The sequence below is a fragment of the Scyliorhinus canicula genome, chromosome 1, assembly GCF_902713615.1.
Source record: "Scyliorhinus canicula chromosome 1, sScyCan1.1, whole genome shotgun sequence".
Lineage (NCBI taxonomy): Eukaryota > Metazoa > Chordata > Chondrichthyes > Carcharhiniformes > Scyliorhinidae > Scyliorhinus > Scyliorhinus canicula.
Window position 1 is genome coordinate 30,207,701 of NC_052146.1, and position 25,441 is coordinate 30,233,141.

Consider the following 25,441-nt stretch of genomic DNA (forward strand, 5'->3'; position numbering starts at 1 on the left):
GTTGGATATAGCTGATACATCTGATTTAATTTTTTTGACGAGGTCACTAACTTAGAGGAATGTCTATGGACATTGTATTTATGGACTTTCAAAAGGCACCGGCTGAATTACAAAAGATTATTAACAATTGCAATTGGGGATAACCTTGTGACATGGATTGTGTTACAATTATGAGCTTCGGAAGATTGTTTTGTTTCGAGACAGTATCTTAAATTTAAAGTAAGATAAAGGAGGGTCATGTGACCCTTTCTGTCGTCTATATGGCACCAAGCCTGGGTGGTTTGATTGCTAGAGATTAAAGGGGCCCCAGATTGTTTTACAAGAAAGGGGATGCAAGGCGTTTACACGTGAGGACAATGCAGCAGCCTATGTGCTCATAGTAGGTAGACTCTAAGTCTGCAAAGTCCCAGAAAAGTGTTAAATATGTCAGGAGGCAAATAGTTGTGCTGTAAACTGTCTATTTGCTTCCAAAATAAAAGAGGGTAGGATCTCAAAGATAACTAATCAGCATTTTTACCTGGATGCAGGTATTGTGTATGATTCATGTTGCCACAGAAATGGGCTTTGAGAGGGTAAGGGTTTTGAAGGGATCCCTGAGAACTCATAGACAAGGTTAATCTGCCAGAGTCCAGGAGGGAGAGAGGGCAGCTGAAAATCTCTAGGCGTGGGAGCCATGCACTTGGATTAAAAGGACCAAATTTATGAGTAAAAGTGAGACTGGAAGATTTGCCAAGCTTAAACTGGAGGAAAATTCTCCAGAGCAAAGAAACCTCACTGTGAAAGGCAATTCTAAGATTAAAGGTTCTCTGGCCGAGAAACAGAAAGAACAGTAGCAAACCCTCAGGAATTAAGAATTGCCTTGGAATGGTTCCACGAGAACTGAATTCCTTCTTAAAGACAGTGCAAAGTATATCTGTAAAGTGTGTTTTTGATTATGCTAATAGAATAAGGGGGTGCTCTACTTTGTGCTTTAAGGTATAGTTTGCCTACAAAGATAGTCACGAGTGCATTTTTTGTCTTTTCTTGCTATAAATGTCTTAAAAAGTGAAACCTTGCTGTGTCATCCCTTCAACTAGAAGTTGTAATTTTAAAAAAAATTATCGATCTTCATGGAGATTTTAACAATTGTTAATGGGTTGGGAGCTAAGGAGACAGTCTATTCTAATTGGCGGTACAACTGGTGTTCCACCAGGTTCCATACAAAGGCCACAATTGTCACCATATATATGAGTGCCTTGGCTAAAGGAATAGAGATTTGTATCTAAGTTTGTAGATGGCACTAAATTACAAGCAAAAAGTAAAGGGGCATAGACAGACTAATTGTGCGGACAAAATGATGGCAGATGAAATTATTATTGATGTTATTGGTGTTATTGACAGCACAGGAGGCAATTTGGCCCATCATGTTTGCACCGGCTCCCAAAGAGCAAACTAGCTAGTCCCATTCCCCAGCCCCATCTTTGTAGCCTTCTAAATTTGTCACTTTCAAATATATATCCAATTTTTAAAACATTTTATAAATATTTTTTATTGTTTTTTTCTATATCAAATTAAATTAAATGTTAAGTGTGAGGCTCCCCGTTTTGAATCCAAGAAAGATGAACAGACATATAATAAAGTAAAGGCGCCATAGTCCCAGAGAACCATAGGCTGCTCTCCTCTTTGAGGGGGAGAGCTGACTGGTGATGATTTAACCTGAGGATCACCACACCTCAGGTGAGGGGCAAGGTTGGCAAGGCAGGGCCTTCATGAATAACCTCAGCTGGTATGAGGATTGAACCCACGCTGTTGGTCCTGATCTGTATCATGAACCAGCTGTCCAGCCAACTGAGCTGTAGAAATAGAAATATACAATTTAAAAAGACTAAAATCTGTTGCACAGCAATTCAAATGTCTTGTACACACATCACTGAGAGGTAGTTCATTCATGAAAAATGTAATTAGAAAAGCATGTTAGCCTTTATCTCAAGAGGGATAGAATAAAAGGGAAGGAAGATGCTTCACTTGTGCAGAGCCATGGACAGATTCCAGCAGGAATATTATATTCACTTTTAGTTCTCAAGCCTGAGGAAGGATACATTGGCATTTGAAGAAATGCAGTGTAGATTTAATGCAATGACACTGAGGCTTATGGGTTCAGTTATAAGGATAGATTCCATAAAATTGGCTTTTATTTCCTCCAGATCAGAAGGTGGCAGGATGATTTAAATTGAGAGTTTTAAGATGATGATTGTAGTTACATAGAGAAACAAAGTTTTCTCCTTCCTATAGCTGTGCAGTGGCCCATGGTACATATAACATAGAACAGTACAGCACAGAACAGGCCCTTCGGCCCTCGATGTTGTGCCGAGCATTGTCCGAAACTAGGATCAAGCTATCCCACTCCCTGTCATTGTGGTGTGTTCCATGCGCCTATCCAATAACTGCTTGAAAGTTCCTAAAGTGTCCGACTCCACGATCACAGCAGGCAGTCCATTCCACACCCTAACCACTCTCTGAGTAAAGAACCTACCTCGGACATCCTTCTTATATCTCCCACCCTGAACCTTATAGTTATGCCCCCTTGTAACAGCTACATCCACCCGAGGAAATAGTCTCTGACTATCTCTATCTGTCCCCCTCATGATCTTATAAACCTCTATTAAGTGCCTCTCATCCTCCTCCGCACCAAAGAGAAAAGCCCCAGCTCCCTCAACCTTTCCTCATAAGACCTATCCTGCAAACCAGGCAGCATCCTGGTAAATCTCCTTTGCACCCTTTCCAATGCTTCCGCTTCCTTCCCAGAACTGCACACAATACTCCAAATGTGGTCTCACCAGGGTCATGTATAACCCCGCGGCTCTTAAACTCAAGCCCCCTGTTAATAAACGCTAACACACGATAAGCCTTCTTCACGGCTCTATCCACTTGAGTGGCAACCTTCAGAGATCTGTGGACATGAACCCCAAGATCTCTCTGTTCCTCCACATTTCTCAGAACGCTGCCGTTGACCCTGTAATCCACATTCAAATTTTTTCCACCAAAATGAATCACCTTGCACGTATCAGGGTTAAACTCCATCTGCCATTTTTCATCCCATCTCTGCATTCTATCAATGTCTCTTTGCAGCCTACAACAGCCCTCCACCTCATCCACTACTCCACCAATCTTGGTGTCATCAGCAAATTTACTGACCCACCCTTCAGCCCCCTCCTCCAAGTCATTGATTAAAAATCACAAATAGCAGAGGGCCCAGCACCGATCCCTGTGGTACATCGCTGGTAACTGGTCTCCAGTCTGAAAATTTTCCATCCACCATCACCCTCTGTCTTCTATGTGATAGCCAGTTACTTATCCAATTGGCCAAATTTCCCTCTATCCCACACCTCCTTACTTTCTTCATGACCCGACCATGGGGAACCTTATCAAATGCCTTACTAAAATCCATGTATACGACATCAACTGTTCTACCTTCATCTGCACACTTAGTTACCTCCTCAAAGAATTCAATCAAATTTGTGAGGCAAGACTTTCCCTTCACGAATCCGTGTTGACTATCCCGGATTAAGCTGCATCTTTCCAAATGGTCATAAATCCTATCCTTCAGGACCTTTTCCATTAACTTACCGCACACAGAAGTAAGACTAACTGGCCTATAATTACCAGGGTCATTCGTATTCCCTTTCTTGAACAGAGGAACAACATTCGCCACTCTCCAGTCCTCTGGTACTGTCCCCGTGGACAGTGAGGACCCAAAGATCAAAGCCAAAGGCTCTGCAATCTCATCCCTTGCCTCCCAAAGAATCCGTGGATATATCCCATCTGGCCCAGGGGACTTGTTGACCCTCAGATTTTTCAAAATTGTTAATACATCCTTCCTCAGAACATTACCTCCTCCAGCCTACCTGCCTGCAGCACACTCTCATCCTCAAAAACATGGTCCCTCTCCTTGGTGAACACTGAAGAAAAGTATTCATTCAACGCCTCTCCTATTTCTTCTGACTCCATGCACAAGTTCCCACTACTGCCCTTGACCGTCCCTATCCTCACCCTAGTCATTCTTTTATTTCTCACATGACAGTAAAAAGCCTTGGGGTTTTCCTTGATCCGACCCGCCAAGGACTTCTCATGCCCCCTCCTAGCACTCCTGAGCCCTTTTTTTTTAGCTAATTCCTTGCTACCTTGTAACCCTCAAGTGACCCAATTGAACCTTGTTTTCTCATCCTTACATACTATTACTTTTTCCTCTTGACAAGACATTCAACCTCTTTTGTGAACCATGGTTCCCTCACACGGCCATTTCCTCCCTGCCTGACAGGGACATACCTATCAAGGACACGCAGTATTTGTTCCTTGAACAAGCTCCACTTTTCATTTGTGCCTTTCCCTGACAGTTTCTGTTCCCATCTTATGCTCCCTAATTCTTGCCTAATCGCATCATAATTGCCCCTCCCCCAATTATAAACCTTGTCCTGCCATATGGCCCTATCCCTCTCCATTGCAATAGTGAAAGACACCGAATTGTGGTCACTATCTCCAAAGTGCTGTCCCACGAACAAACCTAACACTTGGCCCGGTTCATTACCCAGTACCAAATCCAATGTGGCCCCACCTCTTGTCGGCCTGTCCACATATTGTGTCAGGAAACCCTCCTGCACACACTGTGCAAAAACTGCCCCATCCGAACTGTTCGACTTATAGAGGTTGCAGTCAATATTTGGAAAGTTAACGTCACCCATGACAACTACCCTGAGACCTCCACACGTATCCATAATCTGTTTTGCAATTTCTTCCTCCACATCTCTATTACTATTTGGGGGCCTATAGAAAACTCCTAACAATGTGACCGCTCATTTCCTATTTCTAACTTCGGCCCATATTACCTCAGTGGGCAGATCCCCTTCGAACTGTATTTCTGCAGCCGTTAAACTATCCTTGATTAACAATGCTTCTCCTCCACCTTTTTTACCACCTTCCCTACTCTTACTGAAACATCTATACCCCAGAACTTCCAACAACCATTCCTGTCCCTGTTCTAACCATGTCTCCGTAATGGCCACAACATTGTAGTCCCAAGTACCAATCCACGCTCCAAGTTCACCTACCTTATTCCGGATGCTCCTTCCATTGAAGTAGACACACTTCAACCCACCTTTCTGTCTGCCGGTACACTCCTGTGACCTTGATACCCTCCTCACTACTTCTGGACTACAGCTCGTTTCCCCATCCCCCTGTCAAATTAGTTTAAACCATGGTAGAAAGCATGGTAGAAAGTGTGTTGGTAGTTAATAGACAAGGACGAGATTTGGCTTAACTGTAGCTCCATGGTCAAATAGCTTGTGAGCACATGATGTCTAAACCCATGCATTAACTCAGTCATTGGCAAAATAATTTAGGTTGCTGAGCACTTGCTGAGAACTGTGTCTGAAACATTTACAGGAGAAAAGAATCAAAAACTGGGGGGGAAAGCATTTTTGACACAATTTCCTTCTGGTTTAGCTGAAGCTAGCAGCTTGAGAAGTCAAAATTGATCAAGGGAAATCAAGTTCTTCAAATTATCTGTGGCAGTTGAACACAAATGGTAAGTTTTTGTTTCTTGCTTCCTTTTACTCAGGTGACCATACGGGCGAGTGTCGAGCCCATGGTAACCTGGGATCGGCATTCTTCTCCAGCGGCAACTACCGAGAGGCCCTAAACAACCACCGTCTCCAGCTAGTGCTGGCCATGAAGCTAAAAGATCGTGAGGTGGGTAATTTGCTTAATTATATTTCTGAAGATGGGCACAGATTCAAGTGAGTGGATATCAATAGGACATGAAGTTGACGGGCAAGGTTGTGTTCTCTCAATCACAGAGGTTTCTGTTTAGACTATATCTGTCTGTAGTGGAGGTTCGACTCTGGTCATGAAATGCTAGACTCAGCTTCTTTTGCTGGAAATACAATTTTCCTGCTCCTTCCTGACCACACACATTTTTGTGTGACCTTTTGCCGTGTCAGGGCGGCCTTGAGTGCAAAACACACATGCACCTCTTTTCAGGTAGGGGTTCCCATTGTGAGGGCCAAAGTAAAATTGTATTTCCTCCTGCACAGTATTGTTGTATGCTGGTATGGGGTTTGGAAGCCATCAAGAAATTCACCTCCTTGGAGAGCTTGTGCCACTGGATAATGCCTGACGAGGAGTTGGGTATATCCTGAAAGATGAGCATAGGATCATTCAACACCTTCAAATGTCACTATTCAATGTTATATTGTAATGTTGATCTTAATGCAGTGATCTTTTAGTGCAGCGCCATGATTCACCATAGAAATCTGATTTCCAAAAGGAAGTTGAGGCTTCAATTGAGCAGCATTGTGTAATTGTTGTCATGCATGACAGTACTTTTCCAATTGTCCAAAGTGCCATAATGCATTCAAAAATTATTTCCATAAAGGCCCTGTTAGCCTCTACTGTTATGCTTTGTCCTGCAATTTAAGCTGACTGACAGCTCTGGCTGTTTAAAAAAGCAGCCTTGCATTTCAAAGTTGAAAAATATCAGTCTACATTTCTCTTCCATTCATTGACAGGCATTTAGCATTGAAATGGAAATGGAACGCCATCCCGTTCTGTTATTTTCAGGCTTTATCGCTGGAAGGCTCTGTTATGACGGCTGAGCAAATGTGAATGCTTGGCGGAGTTTCAAACATTGTAATGGCTTCAGCTCAGCAGGTGACTTACTGCTCCAATCACAATTGCAACTTTTAAGAGGATTTAATAAAGTATTCCTTTGATGTGGTTTATTGTTTTTTCCAATTTTAATTGGCACTTAAATTCCGACATTCTTTTATGTAGCATCAAGGAGAGTGAGTTTTAATTCAGGGCTTTATGAACTTGTGAGAGGTTTACTTTCCTCCCAGTGACTCTGAAATAATTTCCATTGTTAAAGCACGGCTCCTGAGGATTGTACACAGTGCATACTGGGTGAGTGGCTACAGAGGATACATTAGGGGCATGGAGGTGGCATGGGGGATCTGAGGGGGTATGTGGGGTAGGTGGGAGCAGTGAGCAGGATGAAGGATGAGGGTTAGGTGGCCGTTAAACAATGTTGGGAACTGAACTGCTGTGTTAGAGAGTGAAGATGGGCCTTCTAACTGGCCCGCCTCTGCACTTATACAGTCACATGTAGGTGAGGTTGGGGTCTCTTGACCTGACACGAAAATTTGAGCCGATGTCTTCACCATTGTTTCCCCTCCAACCATACCATTAGAGAAAGAAAACCTTGGTTTCTAGATGCAAGAACATCATCCACTGGTAAGATCTGATCAATGCATGCTAAAGAGTTTCTTCTTCATTGTGGTGTGAAATGTTTCTTAGTCAACCTTAGGAAGGTTTCTAAAGTTTGCGAAATCTTGCTCTACGCAGAGTGTACAAGGAGTTTGGCCACCTCTAATAATAGGAAATAAACAAGTCACAAATTGTATTCCGAAGCATCAGTTGTTTGGGTGCAACGAATACCATTCAGGGACTAAGATACCATCCAATGCATGGGTGCACACCTCTGTCTTAAATTACACTGGATGCTATCTGTATGAGTGCTTTAGTAGCTCAAAACTAACATCTATTGAAGGTATACAGAACCGGCAGATCATGATGTCAATTAGCTTACAACGCTGGTTTCCAGGACAATTAGGGTTGGAGACCACCGGTTCCAATTTGGAGCTCAACACCCGGCCAATCTCCTCTCTTAATCTCAAACAGTTGAACACCAGGAAGAATCTGCCCATGCCACTTGTATTTAAAGGGAGCATCAACTGCATGCTTCTCAGTTCCTAGAGTCTGATTATTGCTGATTGGTGCTTTCCATAGTTCTTTCAAACTGCAAACGTCAAACGTTTACAGGGAATGGTCAGGTGCTGAAAGACGTTTTGCTGGCTTCAGGTCTTCTGCACAAGTCACTTGATCCCAGACATGCCTGTACCTGTCGGCATTCTCTTTGGAATAGCATGGCTGAGAGAATGAGCAAAGGCCATGCAGAGCAGGACAACCTGCGAGTAGAGGAGGAGGGCTGTTCGTGGAGCATTGCATCTCCCTAAACTTTGGAGAGGAACAATGTGTGAGACATCTGCACTTCAGAAAGGACATCCTCACTGAAATCTGCCACTTGCTACAGTCAGAACTGCAACCCCCTGAGCAGTGCAAAGACCACATAGGCAGTGGCTTTGAAGAAGACCACAGCAGTGAACTTTCATGCACTTGCCCCTGTCCAGAGATGTTTCTGACATCTCACAGATTGACATCCACTGTTGTGTTGAATCTTCTAATTTATGGTCCACGTGAATAATTTGGAGATAATCTTTAGTTTAGGAAGATTGAGATTTGCGGAGTTGATGACGTAGTGGTCACGTTACTGCAACTAATAATCTGGAGTCCAAGGCTAATGCTCTGGGGACATGGCTTCAAGTACCACCACAGCACCTGGTGGAATTTAAATCAGGTTAATAACATACGGAACCAAAGGCTAGTCTTAATAATGGTGACCATCGATTGTTGTAAAAACCCAACTTGGTTATTAATGTCTTGGGGAAGGAAATCTGCCACCTGGTGTGGCCGACATGCGATTTGAGACCCACAGCACTGTGGTTGACTCTTAAATGGCCGAGCAAGCCACTCAGTTCCAGGCCAATTAGGGGTGGGCAAAAAGTGCTGACCATGTTAACAATGCTAAAAACCCATGGAAGAATACAACAAATGAAAGTGTATGGGTAAAGTAATTAAATTGCTGGAGCTAAGAAATTTCCAGAACAGTTCAAGGACCGGTGGTTTAAAGAGTAACCTGTGTGTATTTGGTAAGGATAGAGAAAGAGAGGGAGAGCTATAAAATGGGAGGTGTAGTCAGGGTATCTGAGGCGCATTGTTATGTGCTTGTTAGAGAGATGAATTATTCATGCATACCTCAAGGTCCAGAGGTTTGGTGGGAAGCTAAAAGGTTAAGTCATGTACAAATATATCTGACACCTCAACTGACCTCTGCTGCCATCGAGATGTGTGATTCCGGGTGGAGCTTTGGTTGGAATTCTGGGAAGGGTCTGTGGGAATTTGTTCAGATGGTCCTTGGGGTTGGAGCTGGAAACATCCAAGTTGCAGGGTATACACGTGGAGTTCAACAGGCAGGGAAAGGGAGAGTCGACTGAGAGCAGAATAACAGGTGGAGACCAAAAGCAAGATGCCGATCAGATCGAGGGTATTTCTGAGGTGGAAGCACCAAACCAGAGTTTAGTGCCACCCATGCTTGAGATGGAGGGTCCGCAATCGCGAAGTGTTTAAGGAATGGTGGAGGATTGTTTTAACTGGAGGCAAGTGAAAGGACCCGAAGGAAGCTGATACCTTGGAGAATGACAGGACCACTGGGGAGAATAGAAATGAATTCCAGAAACCGTTTGGTACTTCTGGTCTGGCCCCAGGAAGTGAAACTCTCAAGGGCCTGATGAGTAGCCAGGGACTTGAAGTGAAAAGGGAAATGTTCAGTTGAGTTCAGTTTTAAAGTGACGGTATTTATTGCTTTGTGAGTTAAAGTATAACTGATAACTTAAGATAGTGTTTAATTAGTGCTTTGTTTGACACATGTCCCGTAAAATTGTTTCTTTAAACCATGAAAACTTGTGGTTTTATTCCTTCAATAAATTTCAAGTTTCTCTTTCAACATTAAGTCTCCACAGGGATTGTAATGATTGCATAAGGTCACTGAGGCTCTCTGTTCAAAGAGGACCATCAACATTTCGTTCTGTCTTGCCAGAGAGCAGCAGGTGGAGTGAGCTAGGATTGCAAGCTGCTCCATGATGCAGGGTGCCATTGACTGCACCCACATCGCTCTGGAGGCACCACATGTCAACTCTTCCATACACCGGAATTGAAAGGAACTCCACTCCCTCAATGCCAATTACTGTGCTAGCGAATCATACAAGCCATGCCCGATATCCTGGCAGCAGACATAATGCTTTCGTTCTGTGGCAGTTTACTATAGCCGTTGCACTTGAGCCAGCAAAACAAAGTGTGGTTACTGAACAGCAAGCTTACATGCTGACAATATGACGGGTGACTCCAGTACACAACCTACTCAAATGTAGGCATCACACACACAATAAAAACCGGGGTGCCAAAGGAAATGCGATGGGCCAGACCATTGTTGTGCTGAAACTGCACGTCCACTGCCTGAAGAACTGTTTCAATACTGTTTAAAACATTTGTTTTAAATAATGTTCAAAACATTTGAGTAATATGTATCCATAGGTTGCTCCCACACAACAAATTATGCCTTAATATATCAATATCAGTACTGTTCTCAATATCGAAGCCTGCCCTCCTGTACCGCACCCGGGAGGTGGTGACCGAGGCAGTCAGCACTGCCAGACTCACCAGAAAGAGACAGCTGGTGATCCTGAGGGATGGCAGTCATAGGTGAGGCCTCTCCCCTGGGAGGGGCAGAGAACCACGGAGGGTTCCAAACACCATGGCACAGGTGTCCTCTGGTTGGGGTGAGCTCTGCTGATCCCCTGCTCCTCTGCAGTGGGGCAGCGATTCTAAGGAGTGTACTGAGCAGTGCCAACAACTGGTGGGCCACTGATTGAGCTTGGCCGCCCCCATCTCCTTGATGAAACAGCTGGGGTATGAGGGTTTACATAGAAGGGTGACCTGGGTGGAGTTCCAGATGAGCAGATGCTCTCTGAGCATTCAAAGAGCACAGGCAGCACTCAGCAGTGCGAGCAGTCAGGAGCCATTTTTAAATGATGTCCCGATCTCTCAAGCCCCCTGAAACGACCCTTTAACACCCCCCGCAAGCCCCAACTCACTGTAAGAGGGTCCCCAGGACCCCGCTCATCCCCGTTTGCGGAGACCAGTACTTAATGGTGCTTGCCTGAGGTCTCCAAGGCAAAAGGGATAGATCCCAATGCCTTGGTTACATCCGGGAACTGCATATTAAAGTGAGACTAGCTGTCTTACTCTAATATGCAGATTTACCAAAAATGGGCGGGCTTCACATCGCAACGTCTTGCGAGATCGTGTTAGATCTCACCAGGCGTGGCGAGCGGGTAGATCCCGGGAGTGGGGTTTCCTGTCAATTACGGCCACGTTGCGCTGCTTTTCAAGTGCAGCGTGGCCGCAACATCGCGCCTATATCTGCCTTTTATGATTGTTGTTGACTTTCTTTTTTCGGGGGGGTTAGGGAGGACATTTTAGTCATCTTTTTTCCAATTTTTCTTCTTTCTCCTACTTCTCTTTTCCTTTCCCCTTTCTCTCTCTCTCTCTCCCAAACGTAAGCTTATTAAATTATTGCTCTATTTTAAGCAATTTTCCGTACTATTCATTATGATTGTTGGTAAAAATGAACAAACAGAAATAAAAGACAGAATACATTGATATTATGCAAACCTGTGAGATTTGTCTAGATGCATGCTACCAGAGGTAACAATTTAGCGTTTTGCTTGTTCATTGTGGTGACATGTTTCACACAGCTGGGAATCGAGGGGCCAGACAGAGGTAAATGTGGAGGTGTGAGGTTTCTTTTCCTCTAACTGCTTTGCATGATTAGAAAATGATTTCACCCTCTGGTGATGTATAAGGTTGTAATACATTATATTCGAGTACGTTTATAATTGCCTTTGCAGAATTTTCTTCACACTTTATTTCCAGGCTGTCATCACATTTCATTGATTCCAGAAAGCTGATAGCCTCCCCCCAGACCTCTTTCATTGCTGAATTCACTAACTATCAGGAATCTGGGTAGGAGTGACCCATGGCCAATAATTGTCTCATTCCTCCCTCCTTCCCTCGCCTTTGACAAACCTCCTTGTCTGCAGATTGGAGCTCAGCAAATTAGAATCCTTCAGACCTGTACTGTGATGGTTATAAATCGCTGTGCTATCGTTCAGCAATATAATGCAATGAAATATTAACACACTGTGTCATGAAACTGCACACCATCTGGTAGGATTATACATCGGGAATTGTTATGACATTTACATTCTTATCTCAAGTGTAGTCCACACTAAGGCTATCCACGTTTGATGACAATTCTTAAACAACCAGGCCTCAGACGTTTGGTTATATCAGCTTGCGTTGATGGGGCAGGTTGGCCATTCTACCTCTTACAATGCCACGACTGTCTCAGGGCCCTGACCCAGGGAAGGGTGACTTACTTGATACATTGGAAAAATTGAACAATGTATGCAGAGACGTCATGGACGCGATTTAACGGCTTCGTTGTGCCTGACCTGGTGGCACGACGAGGCCAAAGAATGTCATGAGAAGCCTCCTGCGAGATTCTCGACATTTGTGACATCTCACAAGATTCATCCGAACATCGCGATCTGGGCCTCGCCCTCACTGGACAAGATCCAGATGAACATATTTAAATGAACTGTGCGGCTCATTTAAATATGCTTACACTGTATTCTCTCGGGGTCCAAGAATTAACGGCTTTGCCAGCATGGCCTAACCGCACCTGGGTGGGAGCAGGGGGGGGGGGGGGGAGTCTCCCAGACCTTTGCAGACCCATGGGTGATCGGGGACAGGGAAGGGTGGCCCCTGGCTCTCTCTCTGGTGCCCGGGAACCTTGGCATTGCCTGTCTGGCATATTGGCACTGCCACCCTGGCACTGCCAAGGTGCCTGGGTGGCACTGCCAGGCTGGCAGGGGCACTGACAGCGTGCCTGGTTGTCAGTGCCAGGGTGCCCAGATGCCAGGGTGGCATTGCAGACTGAGGGGGGCCATGCCCATGAAAGGAGGTATGAGGGTGGGGGGGGGGGGGCATGAAGGGAGGGGATGGAGGGGCATAATAAAGGGTGGGGGTCCTGAAGGGGGGGGGCAAAAGTGGGGGGGAGGCCTGAAAACGGAGGGGGCCCTCAGTGACCCCATAGCGGGATGAACTCACTTTGGGGGTTTGGGGTATTGCCTATGTGAATGGGGTGTGACTTTGCATGTGGGTGGATGGGGTGTGGGGGACTCTTAAGCTCACTTACGGATCGACGGACCCTTTCAAAGTGGCACCTCAATCTCTGAGAAGCTGGTTGGCCAGCATGTTTAGTTCCCCGGTGATGAAAATATTTTCCAAGTGTGGGCCTGACAGGGGAGAAACTCCCCAAGGCCCAAAAAACTGACACAGTGTGGTGGACTAGCGGTGTTGATCTCACCCAAAAGGCCAGCAAGAAACCCCCCCACCCCCACCAAGCCTCACAAAATGACAGAAAATTGGGTTAAATCGTGCCCCATGTCTCAGGAAAATAGTTACATATATTAATGCTTCAGAAAATATAAAACAAATGCAATCTTTAGTCTTTTAAATTGAAGGGAGCATTTTGATTTTCTATGTTAATGACATTAACTGCAGGAAATGAATTTAGACTTCCTTGTGACATCATCCGTGCACTAAACCTCCTCAAAAATACACTGACCAATGCCAAGCTGTTATTGTTGGAATCTGTCCTGAGCTGCTCACAAAGTTGGTTTATGTTAGACAACGCATAAGGATGCAAATTCACATTTTGGGTTGAACCTAATACCCCCAATGATGAGGTAATACATTTGCAAGGTTGTTCTGAATAGGATTCTCTTTATTGAGGCGAACATTAAGTCTCACAAAGGGAGTATTTGGTTTGTATCACTTGAAACTAATTAAGACACCAGGCTCAGTGGTAATGTTATTGTAAGAAGGCCTGGGTTGTATCTCCAGAACATTAGAAGTGCCAGTCGAGCATGTTAACTCAAGGCACAGCTGTTGATTTTCAGGCCAGGAAGTGATATTATAGTTGTAGCTGGTGATAGTTACTCAGGGAATGTGTAATTTTAGGAAGGTCTCAGTCAAGTACACTTGATAGTGTGGGCATTGGTGCAGTTATTGAGATTAACAGTGGCTGTGAATGTTCAGGGACAACAGATCATGCAAAAGAGGTCAGGAATGGTATAGGTGCCATGCACTGTTGATTCCAATAATGTCATGTCTCAACTCAGGGTTCAGTAAAAAGGCTTTATATTTGTATTTGCCATGAGAACCTGGTGAATTAGTTATGATAATTTCCTAAACCATCCTACCGTTACCTAGCAAGTTTAATGAATTAACAAAAAGGATCCAAAATCTAATAGTATCACATCCGTGGACATTACAAATGACGTCCCAGAGACTCCTATATACATTACAGATAACGTCCCAGACATCGCTATCACGATCCCTGGGTACATCCTGTCTTACTGGCAGGACAGACCCAGCAGAGGTGGCAGCAAAGTGATCTACAGTCTGGGGAGAGTTGCCGTGGGAGTCATCAACCTCAACTCCAGAACCCCTAAAGTCTCATGGCTTCATGTCAAACATAAGCAAGGAAACCTCCTGCTGATTACCACGTATGGTCTGCCATCAGCTGATGAATCAGTATTCTTTCATGCTCAAAACCACTTGGAGGAAGCACTGAGGGTGGCAAGGGTGCAGAATGCACTCTGGGTGGGAGACTTCAATGGCCATCACCGAAAGTAGCTCAGTAGCACCACTACCGACTGAGCTGCCCGAGTCCTAAAGGACATACTTGCGACAGGTGGTGAGTGAACTAACAAGAGGGAAAAACATACTGGACCTCATCAAGGACAGTATCGGTATGAGTGATCACCACACAGTCCTTGTGGAGATGAAGTCCTGTCCTTACATTGAGGAGATACTCCATCGTGTTGTGTGGCACTACAATCTAAATGGGATAGATTCAGAACAGATCTAGCAACTCAAGAATGGGCATCCATGAGGCACTGTGGGCCATCAGCAGCAGAATTGTACTCAGCCACAATCTGTCACCTCATGTCCTGGCATATCCCCCACTCTACCATTACCACCAAGCCAGGGTCAACCCTACCGAAAAGTGAGGTGTCGATAGAGTTTAGCAATCTCAGAACTAACGGACCTGATCTAAGCTCTGCAGTCCTACCACATTCAGTTGTGAATGGTGGTGGACAACTAAACAAACCAACAAAACAACTAAACAGTCCAAAGATGTGCGGGTTAGAACATAGAACATAGAACAGTACAGCGACGTGCAGACTCCGCACAGACAGTGACCCAGCCGGGAATCGAACCTGGGACCCTGGAGCTGTGAAGCATTTATGCTAACCACCATGCTACCGTGCTGCCCTAGGGTTAGGTGGATTGGCCATGCTAAATTGCCCGTAGTGTCCTTAAAAGTAAGGTTAAGTGGGGGGGGGGGCGCGGGTTGTTGGGTTACGGGTATAGGGTGGATACGTGGGTTTGAGTAGGGTGATCATTGCTCGGCACAACATCGAGGGCCGAAGGGCCTGTTCTGTGCTGTACTGTTCTATGTAAACCATTGGAGGAGGAAGCTCCACAAATATCCCATCCTCAAGGATGGATGAGCCCAGAACATCAGTGCAAAAGGCATTCACATTAATCTTCAACCACATGTGCTGAGTGGATCATAGACTCATAGAATCTACAGTGCTGAAGGAGGCCATTCGGCCCATCGATTCTGCACCAGCCTCCCGGAACAAGCACCCCACTTAATCCAACACCTGCACCTTATCCCCGTAATCCAGTAACCCCACCTCATCTTTTTGGACACTAAGGGCAATTTAGCATGGCCAATCCGCCGAATGCACATCTTTGGAAACCGGAGCACCCAGTGGAAACCCACGAAGACATAGGGAGAATGTGGAGACTCTGCCCAGACAGTGACCCAAGCTTGGAATCGAATCTGGGATTCTGGAACTGTGAAGCAACAGTGATAACCACTGTGCTATCGTGCTGCCAACCCAGAAGGATGGTCCATCTTGGTCTACTCCAGAGGTCATCACAGATGTCAGTCTCCAGCCAAATAAATTCACTACACGTGATATCATGAAACGGCTAAAGGCAGTGGATACTGCAAAGGTTATGTGCCCAGACAATATTCCTGCAATTGTATTGAAGACTTGTGCTCCAGAACGTGCCTCACCCCTAGCCAAGCTGTCCCAGTACAGCTACAATACTAGCAATGTGGAAAATTGTCCAGGTATGTCCTGTACATATAAAGCAAGATAAATCCAATCCAACCAATTCCCGTGCAAACAGTTTACTCATAATCATCAGAAACGTGATGGAAGGAGTCATCAACAGTGCTAGGCCCAACCATCTTCAGCTGCTTAACAGTGTTAACGTTTTGAGTCCATTTGACTCTTCAACAATTTCGAACTATCATCCATTAGTGTCTATAAACTAATTGCTGAGGTTCAAATCATATTTATTTAGCTCTTTATCTGACTGGACTCCTTTGTCATCCTGATAGCCTGTTATTGGGCTGGCACATCATGGTACAATATATAAGTTTTGAGTGTCCCCTCCTGTGAAGCAAAGTAGAATTGGTAACTGTTTCAGACTTTAAATCTTGGAAAATTCTTGGCGGGGATTCTCCGAGCCCATGCCGGGTTGGAGAATCGGCGGGGGGGGGGGGAATCCCGCCACATCACTCCGACAACGGGCCACCGATACTCCCGCGACTGGAGAGTCGGCGCCAATCGTGCCCGCGTGGTCGCCGTGGCGCCGGTTGGGGGCCGTTGAAAGCGCCCCCGCGGCAATTCTCCGCACTTGACAGGCTTAGTGCCCGCCGAGTCCCACCGGTGTGTCTTACATATGGTCCCACACGGCGGGACCTCAGCGTTCTGGCTGTGGGGGCCGTCCTGGTGGGGGGGTGGGGGATCCGACTCCGTGGGGGGCTTCCACGGTGGCCAGTCCCGCGATCGGGAGCTACTGAGTGGCAGGCACGCTCATTCCGGGGGTGCCAATGTTCCTCCGCGCCGGGTCCCTGTAGGGCTCCACCATGTTGAGCGGGGGCCAGCACGAAGACGGCAACCATGCGCATGTGCGGACCCTCGGCGCCAGAGCAGCGCACAGCACTCCGGCGCCGTTCTGGCACCTGAAGAACAGGAGAATTACTAGGCCTGGAGGTCCGTTGAAGCGTCGCTCATGTCGGTTTTGATGCCGGCGTCAACACTTGGCCGCGGTATCGGAGATTCCCAGCCCATGTATTTGGTGACAAAAGCTATGTGCAATCATTCAACTCATATTACCTGGCCAGTTCCTCAGATGTTTCGGACTTGTTTTGGAGAAATGGTGCCAACAATTATTGCAAATTGCTGGATATAGCTAATAATTTGGAGGAATTCCATAAAATGCAATGAGAGAGAAACAGGCTTGCAGAAATAGCGAGCAAATGGCATTTAAAATTTAGCTTAGTGGAGTGTCAGGTGTTTCATTGTGGTAGGAGGAATAAGGAAGCCACATTTTCCTGTGGAAGTAGGAAATTAAATGGGTTAGTAAATCACGATATTTAGTGAATCAAATCAATTTTTAGAAACAGAAAGACTTGCATTTATATAGCACTTTTTTTCATGACCACAACGTGTTGCCAAGCGCTTTACAGCTAAGTACATTTTAGCTATTTAAATACTTTTGAAGTGTGGGGCTGGATTTAATGCTACTCTGCCAATGGGTTTGAAGGTGGAGTGCGGGGGAGGGGGGGGGGGGGATCACATATTAAATCCAGAGCCAGAGGGCCCTTTGCCCCCTGTCTACCCATCTGCCTCTGCCTTCTCTGCAATTAAACCAGGTTGGGGGTGGCTGCAGGCTGCCTGCCTGCCAGTGGGCCAGTTGAGACCCTTAAGTGGGCAATTAATGCCCTCTTAACGCCTCATTCCCCCCACCAGTATTTAAAAAGGGCAGGAGAGGCCGACACTAAGCAGCCAGCTCGCCAGGTTTCAGGAGGGAAGGGGGGTCCCGCCCCTCTTGGGGGACGGAGTCCCTCCTCATCTGGACCCCTTAGTATATTGGAGGGTCCCCCAAGTTGTAACCCCCCCTCCCCCTAAAGTTCCCTCCTCTCTCTCTCTCTCTCTACCACCCCACCACCACCACTAGCAATTGGTCTTGGGGAAGATATGGAGAGGCACACCGTGACTGAGAACTGGGTAGTAAATCATACCCCACTTGTGTTGGTGCTCTGCTGCCCTGTTTGTACCAAGTGGAAGGCCTCTCTCAGTCGTGTGAGAAGACTATTTGTCTATGGAAGCATTACATCCAAGTCCTGGTGGTCACACTTTCAGATCGGGGGTGAAAGGATAGTAATGAATAGAGGAAAGTCTGGTTGGTTTTACCCCCACACTACTGTTGTCCAATAAGCTTCAATATCTAATTATAATTTCCTTGATACTGCCTCAGCTCAGGCAGCTGGTTCAGCTCAGGCCAGGAAACAGAGTTGCCTCAAAGTGGTCCATGACTAACAACTCGTGTTTGCTCTTGCATGTAGCCCCATTTTGTAACTTGCAAGCAATTCAATTTTAATATTACCAGCAGCAAAGCTTTAGTCTTAAACAAGATAGTAGTTAGTTTATTACAAAGCTACTGCTGTAAGTTACTCAAGTAAAGAGCGAGAAAGTTACTGATACATAGAAAGATTAAATGCAAGTAAGGATGGAAGATGCTTACAAAGATGACGTTCAGTTCAGTCGTTTTCTGTTATCGATCCTGGCCTGTAGTGTGCAATTCAAGTGTTGATTGTCTGAAGTGAAAGATGAAATTGAAGAGCTGTGATCAGCAGTTGTGCTGACTTCTGTAGTCGAATAGTCATTGATTGTCTTTGTTGGTCAACTCCACAAGTCAGCAGATTTTTGGGAGAGAGTGAAGGAACTTGTTCCTCATCAGATCTGTGATCGCGGCACTTTCCTGGACCCTTTCGACAGAGCAGCAGTTGATTTCTTAATACTTCCCTCTTTGTCCTCCCTTGGTTGGCAATTCTCTAGGATGTTGTCTCCCTGAGTTCTTCATGGGATCTGCACATAATGACTGCTCTCAGCTAGTCTTTATACAATTCCAAACTCAAAATGGCTGCTGTCCTAATTTATTGATTCTTGCTTCCATATTAAGTATTGGGTTAGCCCAAGTCTGAAGAAGATATTTGGACTTACAGAAGGCGTTTGACAAAGCCCCGCATGAGAGATTATTGTGAAAGTGCATGGGATTGGGGGAAGTGTATTGAGGTGGAGAGAAAACTGGTTGGCAGAGAGGGAACAAAGGAATTAATGGGTCCTTTTCAAATTGGCAGGCAGTAACTAGTGGGGTGCCCAGCTATTCACAATATATATTAATGATTTGGATGAGGGAACAAAATGTAACATCTCAAAGTTTGCAGATGATACCAAGTTGGGTGGGAGGGTGAACTGTGATGAGGATGCAGAGATCCTATAGTAAGATCAGAACAGGTTGGGCGAATGGGCAAATCAATGGCAGATGCAGTATAATTTGGATAAGTGTGAGGCTATTCACTTTGGAAGCAAAAACAGGAAGGCAGATTACTACCTGAATGGTTGTAAATTGGGAGAGGGGAGTGTGCAGTCGGACCTGGGTGTCCTTGTGCACTAGTCGCTGAAGGTAAACAGGCAAATGTATCCTGAATTAAATGCAAGATGGCTGGTTTAGCACAGGGCTAGATAGCTGGCTTTTAAAGCAGACCAAGGCAGGCCAGCAGCACCGTACCAGCCTCCCTGAACATGTGCCGGAATGTGGCGACTAGGGGCTTTTCACAGTAACTTCACTTGAAGCCTACTTGTGATAATAAGCGATTTTCATTTAATTTTTCATTTCAGATCAGGCATACAGTTTACTAGAAGGAGCTAACGTTTCGAGTCTGGATTACTCCATGTCAGAGTCATCCAGACTTGAAACATTAGCTCCCTTCTCTCTCCACAGATGCTGTCAGACCTGCTGGGATTGTCCAGTATTTTCTGTTTCTGTTTCAGATTCCAGCATCCGCAGTAACTTGATTTTATCCAGTTCAATAGCTTTTTTATGCCCAGTTTTTAAAAGTATTGACTGAAGGTTGATAATATACTGGGTGTGACACTACATAAGTTTTTATTTTAAGTGTTGCTCCTGCTCCTTTGTTAGCTGGTAATTTTCTTGAACTAGAAGATTAACAACTGTGATACGATCACTTAAAAATAATCGCCTTTTGGTTGTCAAGAAAACTCTGCGTCCAGTGCATATGGCGACTGAGGAAGGGATATTAATGGGAGGAAGGGATATTAATGGCTTGAATGAAACCAGAGAAGAGCTCAAAATCTGTAAAACCATCAGAATGTAGCTCGAAATGGAACATGTCTGTGTATTAAGCAGATTAGTGATCACAAATGCAAATTTGAGTCAACCTGCACTGGGATTCATCCAATCTGTGCATCTCTCGCACTTACAGTATGGTGTTAATCACTGCTAATCACAACACTTTCCAATGTCACTCTGGTGTCACATCGCTGACTGTGCACCACTGTGGCTCAGACCTGGAAGCCCTAGACCGGCCTTTGATTCTGCTTCCCACTCCAGCCATTAATCATAATATCTCTGAAGGTCAAATAGCCTTGTTGAAATATGTGAATTTTTTTTTTAAAAAGCAATAATTTTTTCCCCCTTTCAAAAATATCTCATTGTTAATGGTGCAGTTCTTTCCTGTTGGAATACATTATACAGCAGTGCCTGCCAGATGCTTTGAATTCTGTCACCAGGCTGCTTTATTATTGGATTTGGTACCATACTGACAGATGCTGAGGCTGGTGGGGGGTTGATGGAATAATTTCAGGATAATTTTTTTGGAGGGCTGGGGTTTGGGGGGGTAGGGGGGGGGGGGGGGGTCGGGAAGCAGGAAAGAAAGATGGCAGAGAGCATGTCTGGTCAGCAATCTGCTTTATAAAAGTTTTGAATCTTAATTTTTTTAATTGCGCAGCTTTGCCTTGGCATTCGCATGAAATGCCTGCTGACTGTCCTCCACACAGTTTAATTTCTCTGTGTCTCTAATATTGTGTGGCTGCAGTGGTGTATGGCAGTGTTTTGTTGACCCATGGGTTTTATTCATAAGTAATTAGCGTACGGTTCGCAACCACAAGTTCTTATTAAGCTGCAAAAAAATGCCACTCGAGAACTTTTTAAAGGAGAGCAATTCACTTCCCACAGTTTTGAGGGATTGTTATAATTTGAAGTGTAAAGTTAAACGACATGTGATTTCGCATACATTGAGTGAAATTTTCTTGAACATCTGCAAAGGTTGATAGCGGTGGGGGCAGAGGGGTGTGGCCGGGGGGGGGAGCGACGTTGAAGCCACCGATAGCAATGATGGATTTCTCCGCCGTGTCACCCCGGGCCTGGCGTAAAAACTTGAAGGGGTGGGTCCCATGAGTTATCGCTGGCGAGACGGCATCTGATTGATCCAGCCCCGCCAGCAGCTTCGTGTCTTTTTTAAGATTGGGATGTTTTTAAAGGTCGGCCCAGTGCACACAAGTTCACTTGCAACCAGGGAGTAATGCCTGGGTAGTCCCACTCCCACTTGCCTGCGCACGCCTTGGGAGACCAGTTGTGATTCATGCTGGACTGCCCCTCGTGGCGATGTGAAAAGACTTATGAACGGGGTGGGGTGGATGTTTGAAGCGTAGAGGCCTGGTAATGAGATGTTAATGGATGGAAAAGATGTCCCCCCCCCATGTTGAACTTTGTGAATCCCGTTATGTTATTGTCCAAGGGCAGAGATTTTGGGGGGGGGGGGGGGGGGGGATCGTCGCGGCACGCTTTTTCAGCGGTGTTAAATACGATTCGGATATCTTGTTAGATTTTCTGACCTCGTTCTCGTACCTGCTCGATGAAGGTGGAAGTGAAAAATCCTGACCTTCATTTCAAATACATAAATTTGGCCATGTTTAAGTGCACTATGCAAAATTAAACACACTGGTTTTTTAAAGATATTTTCATTCAAGGCATTTAACAAATTCACACAGAATATCAAGAGAACAACACATCAACCCAATAAACAACCACAACCCTCTAACCCCCCCCCCCCGACACCAACACACTGCCTCGTCCCGCCTTCCCCATTTTAACCCACTCCCTCTTGCTGACCCCTCAATTCTCCTTGAAGAAATCAATGAACAGTTTCCACCTCCAGGCGAATCCCTCTACCGTCCACCGCAGAGTGAACGTGACCTTCTCCAACTTCTGGATTTGTGCCAAGTCGCTCACCCATACTCCCACTTTCGGTATCCCTGAGTTCAGCCAACCCAACAAAATCCGTCTACGGGCTATCAGGGAGGCAAAGGCCAAGACATCAGCCTCTCCTCCTCCCTTGGACTCCAGGGTGTTCCGACACACAAAATATCGTCACTTCCGGACTAAGTTCAGTCTATGCAGTTGGGCCCAGCTCTGCGCCACCTGAATACCTATGCATCTAAAGCTCGTCCCCAGCACCCTAAACGGCAGCTCCCCTAATCTCCTTTCCTGTCTCTAGCATTGATCGGGAACACCTCACTCTTTCCCATGTTCAATTTATATCCCAAAAACCGGCCACATTCCCCCAAGATCTTCATAATCCCCCGAAGCTGTCCATCGGGACCGAAATATAAAACAAGTCGTCTGCATACAGTGAAACCCTATGCTTGGCACCTTCCCCGCTCAGTCCCTCTCCAATCCCTCAATGCCCTAAGCCACATTGCCAACTGCTCCATCTCAAATGCGAACAGTATCGGTGAAAGCGGGCACCCCTGCCTCGTTCCACGGTGTAACCCAAAGTACCCCGAACTCACTCGGTTCGTCCGCACACTCGCCACCAGCGCTTTGTACGGCAGCTGGAACCCAATCCACAAACCCCTTCCAGAACCCAAACCGCCCCAGTACCTCAAACTGGTACGCTCACTGCACCCGCCACCCATACCTCTACCTCATGCACTAGACGCACCTTCCCTGGGCACTCACACACCTTTTGCCCTCAGAAATAAAAACCCCATACAGGTGGGGAAGGACCAACAAAATCCACCTTGAACGGGAGCCACCAAATGTGCGACCACTCACTACACGGCTGCCACCGGAAGTCCACAATGGTTTCAATATGTTGCAAAGTAAGACGCACTTATTCTCTGCCCAGCCATATTATTCCTCATAAAGAATGAATGCCAGCTTAAAATGTGATTGTTTGTTCGTTTTCCCCACAGCTTTTGTTGGGAGCAGGTGCATAGGGTGTTGGTAGGAAATAGAATAGGGCTCGTGTGCTTTCTAACCAGCAGTCTGTTTGAACATTGTGAACATTAAAAAAAGTGATATAATGGTGCTGACACTGGCGGGGCTTTGACTCCACAGGCGGCAGCTGTCTGTCGTACCTCATTCCAATTATATGAGGCTGTGCGGTGAATAGCAGCAGGTTATCTGTCCACGACCCAGCCAGAACCTGTCCTCATCTGTGCACTCTCTATCCTCTCCCTCAAGTATTGACACTGACACTGAAGCATTTTAAAAATATCAACTGCTGGGTGAGCCGAGATCAACTAACTCAATACCGAGCAGGTATTCAGCCGAGGAAACCATCATACCACGTGAGCATTTTTGACAGGTCTATAGGCTGAGTTAAAGCTATGTTTGCAAAACTTTTTCAACTCTCCAAAGATCAGGGATAGCATTGCATTGTATACTAAATCGGGCAGTTAACTTGTGACGCTTTTCCGTAAACATTTAAATGAACCAATTTGACATCTGATTGGTCCATTGTGTCCTTTGTCACAGGTGTTTTATGATATTAATACAACAGGTGGGATTTTCCGCCCCTGCCGTGCCGTGCATTGTGCAGGCGCCCCGCCATTGGCCGAATGTGGGATCTTCCGCCATGGTCAACGGGGTTTCCCGCTATTCGCGCCCTCCACCGTCGGCGGGACCGGACGATCCCACTGGTGGGAATGGTTGGAAAATCCCACCCACAGGTTTACACTTTACATTGAGTGAATACAAAGCAGAGAGAGGTTCATCATCAGAATCCTGTTATTTTTAGAAAATATTATTATTAACACAGTATTAAACTCTTAAACGTGACACTCAAGAATAGCTTACAATCACCCCTGAAACAATACTACTCATTACAGTAAATATTATATGCCACAGTGGCACAGTGGTTAGCACTGCTGCCTCACAGCTCCAGGGTCCCAGGGTCGATTCTGGCCTTGGGTGACTGTCTATGTGGAGTCTGCACTTTCTCCCTATGACTGTGTGAGTTCCCTCCGGCTGCTCCGGTTTCCTCGCACAGTCCAAAGATGTGCAGGTTATGTGAATTGGCCATGCTAAATTGCCCCTTAGTGTCCGAAAAAGGTTAGGTGGGGTTATGGGGATAGGGTGGCTGCATGGGCTGAGGTAAGGTGCACTTTCGGAGGGTCAGTGCAGACTCGATGGATCGAATGGCCTCCTTCTGCACTGTAGTGATTCTATAATTCTAATACACTTAATTACTCTCTCTATTCACGATTTAACAACAATAAATAAAAACGTACAGCTTCCAATTAATCCTACAACCCAATGGCACAGAGTAATACTTGCTTTCCAGAACAGATTTGGCTCATGTTAGAACCCCTGCAAACTTCGACTGGATATCTTCAAAACACTGCTTCAGTTTCAGCTTCTTCCTTGTCCTCATACAAGTCTGCACTGCTTTAAATACCATTAATCTTTTTTAACTATCCTACTGTGAGAGCAAAAGACTTTACTTGTGCTCTAAAGGGCAGAAAGATCAAAACTCAACAGAAAATCTTTCTCAAACTTGCCGTACCCCTAGCCAAGATATTCCAGTACAGCTACAAAACCGGCATCCATCGGCAAAGTGGGAAATTGCCCAGAAATGTCCCGTAGACAAGAAACAGGACACATTCAACCCGAACAAATACCGTCCTATCAGGCCATGTTTCAAACATGGCTAAAAGAGCTGAATGCCAGAGGTGAGGTGAGAGTGAATGCCCTTGGTATCAAGGCAGCATTTGACTGAGTATGACATCAAGGAGCCCTAGTTTTACTGAAGTCAATGATACCCTCATCTTTTGGGTGTATTGAATTAAATTGTTCTGTCACAATGGTCAGGAATTTGTAGGACCAAACCAAATCCTAGTGGACAGTCCCACTATCAATACAGGCCAGGTGGGGGATGTGGGGGGAGGGGTGTGCATTCCTCCACAATCCCATTCCCCTAGTCAGAACTGCATCTGGGAGCCTTCCTATGTCTCCCCCGCATTTTACTGCCCCCAGCCTCGTAATCCTCATTTTGGGGGCCTGTAAAACACTGGTTTGTGTATGTTATGTCTGGTTTGTGTATGGGAAGAAAATTGCCAAGACCTGGAAACTGCAGCTATGAGAAAAACACTCAATAAATTATATTGAGAGGGTTGATGAAGTGGAGACCTGTTGAGTGCATGTCCATAGGTGCCTGATGATGGCATAACAGGTGGGTATGGTGGTCAAGAAAACATATAGAATCCTTTCCTTTATTGGGCAAGGAATAGACTACAAACGCTGGGTGTAATGATAGAACTGTGTAAAATGCTGGTAATAATAACAATAGTCACTTATTATCACAAGTAGCCTTCAATGAAGTTACTGTGAAAAGCCCTTAGTCACCATATTCCGGTGCCTG

At 45.6% G+C, this 25,441-nt stretch overlaps 1 protein-coding gene across 5 annotated transcripts in view; it reads left to right on the forward strand.

Moving 5' to 3' along the window:
* Positions 1 to 25,441, forward strand: part of ttc28 (tetratricopeptide repeat domain 28) — a 965,957-nt gene that overhangs the window by 585,784 nt on the left and 354,732 nt on the right. For all 5 annotated transcript variants that reach the window (XM_038780339.1, XM_038780595.1, XM_038780507.1 and 2 more), the window contains one exon: positions 5,594 to 5,724. In XM_038780339.1, the coding sequence (XP_038636267.1) occupies positions 5,594 to 5,724 (131 nt within the window). The remainder of the gene's footprint in view (positions 1 to 5,593; positions 5,725 to 25,441) is intronic.